Source organism: Penaeus japonicus, unplaced genomic scaffold (genome assembly GCF_977035675.1).
Source record: "Penaeus japonicus unplaced genomic scaffold, GWHDUDI00000001_assembly GWHDUDI00000034, whole genome shotgun sequence".
Lineage (NCBI taxonomy): Eukaryota > Metazoa > Arthropoda > Malacostraca > Decapoda > Penaeidae > Penaeus > Penaeus japonicus.
In genome coordinates, this window is record NW_028234436.1 from 18,969,111 (window position 1) to 18,979,110 (window position 10,000).

The following is a 10,000-nucleotide window of genomic DNA, read 5'->3' on the forward strand; positions in this document are numbered from 1 at the left end:
CACTTGTCTTAAAGTCAGCTGTTGCTTCATAAACCAAAGTCAACTGAACGCATACACCAATCAACCCTTCAAACTCCCACTCTCCAGAACAGTATTCGTGATCGGTGGCGAAGACAAACCCTCCGTGACTGTGACTGTGTTCAACACGGGTGAACCTGTTTTCCTGCCCAACGTAACAGTCAGCGTGAATCCACCCCTTGCCCTCCTGTTACCCAACACCCACAACTGTGACTTCCCTTCTGCAGACAACAGGACCTTCCTCGCGTGCCATCTCAGGAACCCGATTATGCCTCATGAGAAGGTAAGGCAGCGGCTGTACCAAGTAAAGTCACAGTTCAGTTGTTCGAACACTGGGGTTTGTCTCAGACAATTTTTTGAGGAAACCGTGATATATTTCATACGAAGAATTCAGTAATCACCTAAATCAATGACTCTTCATAATGATGAGTTATTTATGATATGGAAGATAGTTTGTGAGTTTTGTGAAATAAATACTTCCTTCAAATGAAAGCGATATCACTGGCATGCTCATTATTCGGATGCACATAGAAAACATCACAGTGGACAGTCAGGTGTGTAAGTTCGACCTTTGGAGGATTCGTGCTGTAAGCAAAACAGCAAAGGCAAACCCACAAAAACACACGATTATGTCGAGAGTCATTTCGCTTCATTGCTATATCACTCCGTTGAAGAAGCAATATAACGCAGTGACCTTCGGCATTATCACTGTCCTCCTGCTCTTCAGGATGAAGTCAAAGTCGCCATAGACATCAGTCAGCTCGACGACCGGGCCACCAACAGTTCCATCAGAGTGGAAGTGGCAGGAGAAGGCACAGAGGCACGCCCTCAGGATAATGCCTTCGCTTACGCGTTGCCCATGCGCGCTGAAGCATCCCTTAAGCTTCATGGGTAAGTGTTTCTGCTAACAGTGTGTCTAGAATGAGGTATCTTCGTTAAGTTAAAACATTCATTTCACATTTCCCTTCAGGTCAGTTCAGAAATGTCATTATATAATTGCTTTTGTATTTCTCAAATGCAGAGATACAAGCATCAGCGTCTATTATAAGGCGATCATGGCTTCTATATATACAGTATTTGAATAAGCACGCATACACATGGGCAGATACACACACACAACACATGTGCGCACACACACAGACCAACAAACACATACATAAACAAACACACACATAGGTAAATGTGTATATAACACAACTATTCCCTCACAGGTACTCCAAGGAAGAGCAGATTCTGTACCAGCGTCTGGAGGAAAACAAAATTAACACAACGACAACCCCGAGGTTCCAGCACAACTTTTCGGTGAGGAATAGGAACTGCATGTTTGCTTGATACCAAATACATGTGGGAAGAATGATGACTTATATATCTGTTTTACATGCACATGGTGATGGATGTATGGTGCATGATCCTGTACGTAATGGCAGATGTATGGTGCATGATCCTGTACGTAATGGCAGATGTATGGTGCATTATTCTGTACCTAATGACGGATTTATGATGCACTGTCCTCCCCTCAGCTTAAGAAGAGCGGGCCTACTCCCGTCGGCGAAGTTGAACTGACCGTGGATGTTCCAGTGAACTTCACAATCCGCGGCAAGTCCTCAACATTCGTCAACATTCTCAACGAGCCTGAGGTATTTTTATTGTTCTATAGGTGTGTGCAGAGACCCAGCCCGGGTTCAGGGGCTCAGTTGCAAGTCTGAACCACTCAGCCGTAATCTCATCAGTTCAGAATTATACTGGGTCTCTATTGCCCTTTGCAAAAGTCTGATTATCTCTATTGCCAGGCGATTAAGAACTGTACCTCTTCTTCACAGACAAACTTCCAGCAGCAAGGTTTCCAGTGCCGTGTTGTGGGTGCCTCTGTTAGGCCAGACGAGGAACCCGTTGGAGACACGTTCGGAGTCCCGTTGCTGACAAATGTAAGTGAACCTGAAGTGAAGGAACAGCAGATCATTTCAAGGTAAGTGGCTTGGGAGGCAGGTATTGAGGATATTTGGGTTTCTCTTCCTTAATAATATTTCCGATTTTGGTCTTTTGTGTTGCTACGAAAGTTCAAAGGTTCAATTCTACTTGTTTATCATCTTCACATACATTGCTTTATAAGTCGTTGCATTTATACTACTTTGCTAAACCAGTTCGCCCAATTTCCCTCAGCATGGAAAGCAAAGATACCTCGCTGGAACCAGTCAAGCTAAACTGTTCGAATCCGTTGGTGAGTTGTGCTCGTTTCTCGTGCCTCATCAAGTCGTTGCCAGCCTCGATTAGCTTCGCCGAACTATCCATTAAGATGTCCCTCAACCTCACCGTCCTAGGTTAGTGTCCCGACTGTCCGTGTGTTTTGTGGGAATCTTGCTCTTAAATAAGAACAATGTTTGTTTGAAGAAACAAAGAAAAAGATAATAAGGATAATGTTTAGTAACGTTTGTCTGAAGGGGGAATAAAAAAAATAACTAGCAACCCTATCGCAAGCCGTGTCCTCGTGAACATGCTCCTCTATGGACACGTCTTGTACGCCCACTAAGCTTCGAGGTCAACTTCGAGTGGTAACTTGCCTTGAACGGAATCTTGTCTTCCTCCGCAGCCGGCCACATCTCGGCGAAAGGAGGAGCCGTTGTGCAGAGTTACGCGAGAGCAAAGATCTTGTCACTGAATCCTGATCTCAGCTTTGTTGGGGAAAAGTATGTTTCTTCTTCTCTTTGCCTATCATCATATGAATGTTTGAGTATCATATTGCTTTATTTTTGCTAAGTGTTTACGTATGACATTTTAAACTCTATGTAGGTATACCATTAAGCCCTTTTCCTCAATTGAATGGGGTGATTTCTCCGGTAAAATATGCCTGAAAAGTCTATTGGAATTACCTAGTATTCCCTGAAACATTGAATTTCGGTGCACGATTATATTTCACTACCGGTGACTGATAACACCACAGCAAACACAATCCGATATAAGGTCCCCTTTGCAATCCTTAGAGAGACCAGTTTCGTGGTGACAACGCAAGTGCAGCCGGATAGTCTGCCTGGGAGAGGCGTCCCTTGGTGGGTCATCCTGCTGGCTGTGTTGGGCGGCCTCCTACTCCTCATCCTTCTTGCTTACGGCCTCTACAAGGTGAGCAGATTATTGCAAACCGTATCACCTTGATATTGCATGGCCAGTGCCGGGAACCTCGTAGATCGCTTGAGTTCTTGAGCGTTGCATAAACTGTATGGTTTGGTAACTGTTCTCTGTGTATGTGTGTGTATATATATATATATATATATATATATATATATATATGTGTGTGTGTGTGTGTGTGTGTGTGTGTGTGTATGTATATATATGTATGTATATATATATATATATATAATATATATATATATATATATATATATATATATATATTGTATATATATATATATATATATATATATATATATATATATATATATATATATATATATATATGACAGGGAACGCGCACTTCTACTGTTTAGAGCCGGAATTAGGGTCTCATATTAAGAAAAGTATAGACTGTGGCAATACACTGTAGACAGTGCATGGCTGGAGAGCCTATGGTAGTAGTTATCCTGCAATAAGTAAAAATAAATAATAATGGTACAATTGTATTTTAATTTCTACTGCAATTATCAAACGTATCTTTTGAGTCAGTGGTGGAAATGAGCGGATTCATATTCGGCAAAAGAGTTGACTCACTTCTCCCTCTCGCAGGCTGGCTTCTTCACCAGGAAAGAGCAAGAGGAGATGAAAGCTCATCGTGCCCAGGTGGAAACCAGCAACTACGGTGCCGTGAACGCTGGCATGGTTGGAGACTAAGTGGTCGACTAAACATCACCTCACTCTCCAGTACATATATGATCATCAATCCTACATATTACCTGAGATAATATACATAATACGCCTTATTGAGAATAAGAAGTCAAAGGACCTATGGAACGGATTTCATAGATTTTGGAGTGGCTGTCAAGCAGAGAAGGGACTCGATTCTCCCACGATATCAATTTCATTTCCTGATTCATAAGGGGATTAAAATAGGGAAACATGATTATTTGTGATTCTAAGTTAATGTCGAGCATTAGATTTGTGATCTCAAAACTGAGGAGAAAAATATAACAAATATTTCCCGGGCTTATATTACCCAAGTATTTTGCCCGTAAATATTTGAAACGGACTCATTTGTGGTAGCGCGTGATCCGACTTAATTGGATAATAATTGGAGTATTAAACTGACAACAAAATACTTTCACAGACAGAATTATAACCCTATTTACGTTCTACACTCGACTCATTATCTGTCATAAGCACAAGTTCAGACTCTCAAATAATTCTAGTCTTCAAGCTTGTAGGTGTGTATGTGTGAAGAAGAGTATTTATATTAACCATCTCATGGCAAACGCAAGATCATTAACACTATTTAAACATTGAAATTGGCCTGAAGGCGCAACCCGTTGTTTGGGTCGTTACGTATACCTGTTTACTGCATCTCTTTCGTTTGGCGGCATTTCACTTGTGTAAATTAAGTAGAGTAATAAGACAATAAAAACGGAAAAATGAAATAAAACAATGAGTTCTGGTGTTTTACCCTGAAAGTAGCAGCGTACATATATACAACCGATATAATTGTATTTACCTTCTAATATCGTCTCATTACTCACAGATGTAATCCACTGGCGAAGGTTGGCCGTTACAAACAGGCAATTATAAAAACACTATAGAGATAAAACACAAAAATGGCGACAGCGTGTCGTCCTGGCGAGCCCCAGCGTGCCCTCTCTCTGTCTTAGGTGTCTCTCTGTGTCTCTCTCTCTGTCTTAGGTGTCTCTCTGTGTCTCTCTCTCTCTGCCTTAGGTGTCTCTCTGTGTCTCTCTCTCTCTGCCTTAGGTGTCTCTCTGTGTCTCTCTCTCTCTGTCTTAGGTGTCTCTCTCTGTCTCTCTCTCTCTGCCTTAGGTGTCTCTCTGTGTCTCTCTCTCTCTGCCTTAGGTGTCTCTCTGTGTCTCTCTCTCTCCGCCTTAGGTGTCTCTCTGTGTCTCTCTCTCTCTGCCTTAGGTGTCTCTCTGTGTCTCTCTCTCTCTGCCTTAGGTGTCTCTCTGTGTCTCTCTCTCTCTGCCTTAGGTGTCTCTCTGTGTCTCTCTCTCTCTCTGCCTTAGGTGTCTCTCTGTGTCTCTCTCTCTCTGCCTTAGGTGTCTCTCTGTGTCTCTCTCTCTCTGCCTTAGGTGTCTCTCTGTGTCTCTCTCTCTCTGCCTTAGGTGTCTCTCTGTGTCTCTCTCTCTCTGCCTTAGGTGTCTCTCTGTGTCTCTCTCTCTCTGCCTTAGGTGTCTCTCTGTCTCTCTCTCTCTCTGCCTTAGGTGTCTCTCTGTGTCTCTCTCTCTCTGCCTTAGGTGTCTCTCTGTGTCTCTCTCTCTCTGTCTTAGGTGTCTCTCTGTGTCTCTCTCTCTCTGCCTTAGGTGTCTCTCTGTGTCTCTCTCTCTCTGTCTTAGGTGTCTCTCTCTGTCTCTCTCTCTCTGCCTTAGGTGTCTCTCTGTGTCTCTCTCTCTCTCTGTCTTAGGTGTCTCTCTGTGTCTCTCTCTCTGCCTTAGGTGTCTCTCTGTGTCTCTCTCTCTCTGCCTTAGGTGTCTCTCTGTGTCTCTCTCTCTCTGCCTTAGGTGTCTCTCTGTGTCTCTCTCTCTCTGCCTTAGGTGTCTCTCTGTGTCTCTCTCTCTCCGCCTTAGGTGTCTCTCTGTGTCTCTCTCTCTCTGTCTTAGGTGTCTCTCTGTGTGTCTCTCTCTCCGCCTTAGGTGTCTCTCTGTGTCTCTCTCTCTCTGTCTTAGGTGTCTCTCTGTGTCTCTCTCTCTCTGTCTTAGGTGTCTCTCTGTGTGTCTCTCTCTCCGCCTTAGGTGTCTCTCTGTGTCTCTCTCTCTCTGTCTTAGGTGTCTCTCTGTGTGTCTCTCTCTCCGCCTTAGGTGTCTCTCTGTGTCTCTCTCTCTCTGTCTTAGGTGTCTCTCTGTGTGTCTCTCTCTCCGCCTTAGGTGTCTCTCTGTGTCTCTCTCTCTCTGTCTTAGGTGTCTCTCTGTGTCTCTCTCTCTCTGTCTTAGGTGTCTCTCTGTGTGTCTCTCTCTCCGCCTTAGGTGTCTCTCTGTGTCTCTCTCTCTCTGTCTTAGGTGTCTCTCTGTGTCTCTCTCTCTCTGCCTTAGGTGTCTCTCTGTGTCTCTCTCTCTCTCTGTCTTAGGTGTCTCTCTGTGTCTCTCTCTCTCTGCCTTAGGTGTCTCTCTGTGTCACTCTCTCTCTGCCTTAGGTGTCTCTCTGTGTCTCTCTCTCTCTGTCTTAGGTGTCTCTCTCTGTCTCTCTCTCTCTGCCTTAGGTGTCTCTCTGTGTCTCTCTCTCTCTGCCTTAGGTGTCTCTCTGTGTCTCTCTCTCTCTGCCTTAGGTGTCTCTCTGTGTCTCTCTCTCTCTGTCTTAGGTGTCTCTCTCTGTCTCTCTCTCTCTGCCTTAGGTGTCTCTCTGTGTCTCTCTCTCTCTGCCTTAGGTGTCTCTCTGTGTCTCTCTCTCTCTGCCTTAGGTGTCTCTCTGTGTCTCTCTCTCTCTGTCTTAGGTGTCTCTCTGTGTCTCTCTCTCTCTGCCTTAGGTGTCTCTCTGTGTCTCTCTCTCTCTGTCTTAGGTGTCTCTCTGTGTCTCTCTCTCTCTGCCTTAGGTGTCTCTCTGTGTCTCTCTCTCTCTCTGCCTTAGGTGTCTCTCTGTGTCTCTCTCTCTCTCTGCCTTAGGTGTCTCTCTGTGTCTCTCTCTCTCTGTCTTAGGTGTCTCTCTGTGTCTCTCTCTCTCTGTCTTAGGTGTCTCTCTGTCTCTCTCTCTCTCTGCCTTAGGTGTCTCTCTCTCTGTCTCTCTCTCTCTCTCTCTGCCTTAGGTGTCTCTCTGTGTCTCTCTCTGCCTTAGGTGTCTCTCTGTGTCTCTCTCTCTCTGCCTTAGGTGTCTCTCTGTGTCTCTCTCTCTCTGCCTTAGGTGTCTCTCTGTGTCTTTCTCTGCCTTAGGTGTCTCTCTGTGTCTCTCTCTGGCGGGCTTCTCTACAGGTGCGCGTCATTACCTGTGCGGTACTTTGGGTCGTCAATAATATTTATAGGGACCATTTTCAACTGGTTTTGTAAGCCCAGCATCCATACGAGGGGTCTTGCAGACGATCTCAGCACAGGAGATCGTCTGCAAGGTTCACCTGCCTCACGCCACCTTGTGAGACCCATTTTCTTCCTTCCCCGTTTTCTATGCTCCATATGGATGCCCGATTGCAAATTCGATCATGACAAGTCGAATGACGGTGAAACTGAACGAAATGAAGCGAGTGAAACAATGTAAAACGTGTATAAGAGGTTTTTAGATTGGAAATTGGTTAAAACGCTGGATTGGGTAAATACATACATATATACATATATATTTATTTTGCTCAGATTAACTGCATATGTCAACTTTATTATTTTTTTCATGTGATGAGAAGAAATATGAATTAACACGTGATGTTTGTAATGGTGTGACTGACCTGTTCTTTTGTATATGAATTGTATAGCAAAATCCTCTAAAGTTTATTGTTGACTCCCTTAAGTTATGTTAGACATATTTCTTTTATATAGATTTGGAATCATTGAAATAAACATTTTAGAAAATATAATCCTTGTTTGATATATACTTATCCTTCTCTAAGTGACTGTAGTATTTGATAATCCCTTTGAGAATAAACCCACTGATATCCATACCAGGCTTAGTTTCCTTCATGTAAGAACTGGAGACCTTTCGTGTCTTCCGAGATGCCATCCAAACTCAAATCACGTCGGAAACAAGAGACAAAAAACTGGGAAGTTAGGATTCAAAACCAAACTCCAATACGTTATTGCATTTGGTACTTTGGTTATACTTTTTGCATTGATGACATTAGTATTCAATAAATATTTCAATAAGATAAAACAAGCAGATAGAATTTAAAAAAAAACGGGATATAACTCACGTAGCCATGGTAAACCCTGGTCAATGAAACAAGCAGAAAAGGCCTGGCTCTTTCCCTAAGTATCTGTCTTCAATTTACGATGAAGATTTCAAATCTTGTAAATAAAAGCTATTTAAAGTACCTATGAAACAGATAAAATTCAATAAAAATTTAAACTTAGGAATCTCAGTCCAGAGTGGAGGTTTAGGCTTAATCCTTCATGGTCGGGCCAAAGGAAAAGCATTTATTCATAATTCATTGACCTTGTATGGGTTTGGATGAGAGTGGATGCGGGTGAATAGTGGATGGATGCTGAAGGAGTTGCATCTTTACATCCGAGATTATGGGACCCTTTTGTGAGAGGTTGGGATATTACCAAGAGGAACAAAGCACACATGCTTTGAGACAACACTCAAACACACACACACACACACACACAAACACACATATATATATATATATATATGTATATATATATATATATATATATATATATATATATACTGTATATATATACATATATATACATATATATATACATACATCTATACATACATACATACACACACACACACACACACACACACACACACACACACACACACACACACACATATATGTATATATATATATATATATATATATATATATATATATATATATATATACATATATATACATATACATACATATACATATACATACATCTATACATACATACATACATACATACACATACACACACACACACACACACACACACACATATATATGTATATGTATATATAGAGAGATAGATAGATACACATATACATATATATATATATATATATATATACATATATATATATATATATATATATATATATATATATATATATATACATATATATATACATATACATATACATATATACACACACATAAATATGTATGTATGTATGTTTGTATGTATGTGTGTGACTAGCGCCCATACGAATCATACCTTCACAAAAATCATTGAGCTGAGCTTAAGTTTTCGTTTTTGTTAGAAATACTATTGTTCTAAGTATGTCAATGAAAGTGACGATTCTGGAATATTCCTCATAATTGTAATGATCTTAACCATAATGAAATACATAGATAGAAAAGGAAGTGATTGATGTACACAAATCCCCCTAGAATTATTATATTTTTTGCATTTGACACAATATACACTAACAAACTACCAAAGAAATATTTACCACTGGAAAGGACTCTACAGGTGCTTACTACAAGAACTACACCACTTGTCACAGTAGACAGAAAGAAAGCACACAGAGAGAAAGCAAAGTTGAGTTGAAACTATTTGCTTGTTTTACAATGTTAGGATGGCAAATCTGAACTTACGGTTATGTGTGATTTTATATGGAATCGGTGGAAATAAGGGGGGAGGGAGGGGGCACGTGCTACCCCCCCCCCACCCCGTGTGCCCCTCCCGCCCCCCTTTTAATGAATTAGTTAAATAGGTAGATTCCTCTGTTAATCTGAATCTATATATATATGATAATGCAACACGCCCCATGCATCATAACCTATTTTTGAATCTTGTTTTCCTCGGATCAATGAGGAAAAAATCTATATCCAGGGTTAAAAAATGTACATAAACTGCAGCAAGATCTATAATAACCCTCGTTATCACACACACACACACATATATATATATATATATATATATATATATATATATATATATATATATATATATATATATATATATATATATATATATATATATGTATATATATATATATTATATATATATATATATATACATATATACAGTGTTATATATATATATATATATATATATATATATATATATATATATATATATATATATATATATATATTATATACGTATATATTATATATATATAATATATATATATATATATATATATATATATATATATATATGTATTATATATATATATATATATATATATATATTATATATATATATATATATATATATAAACATATATATATATATACATATATATATATATATAATAT

The 10,000-nt window shown here is 40.1% G+C and overlaps 1 protein-coding gene across 1 annotated transcript in view; it reads left to right on the forward strand.

Annotated features, from left to right (window-relative positions):
• Positions 1-4,582, forward strand: part of LOC122242521 (integrin alpha-PS3) — a 24,844-nt gene extending 20,262 nt beyond the window's left edge. The window contains exons 14-22 of the mRNA XM_086530890.1: positions 88-301; positions 746-909; positions 1,230-1,320; positions 1,539-1,655; positions 1,839-1,984; positions 2,179-2,336; positions 2,606-2,702; positions 2,997-3,132; positions 3,733-4,582. Of these exons, the coding sequence (XP_086387016.1) occupies positions 88-301; positions 746-909; positions 1,230-1,320; positions 1,539-1,655; positions 1,839-1,984; positions 2,179-2,336; positions 2,606-2,702; positions 2,997-3,132; positions 3,733-3,837 (1,228 nt within the window). The 3' untranslated portion in view covers positions 3,838-4,582. The remainder of the gene's footprint in view (positions 1-87; positions 302-745; positions 910-1,229; positions 1,321-1,538; positions 1,656-1,838; positions 1,985-2,178; positions 2,337-2,605; positions 2,703-2,996; positions 3,133-3,732) is intronic.
• The last annotated feature ends 5,418 nt before the right edge of the window (positions 4,583-10,000 follow it).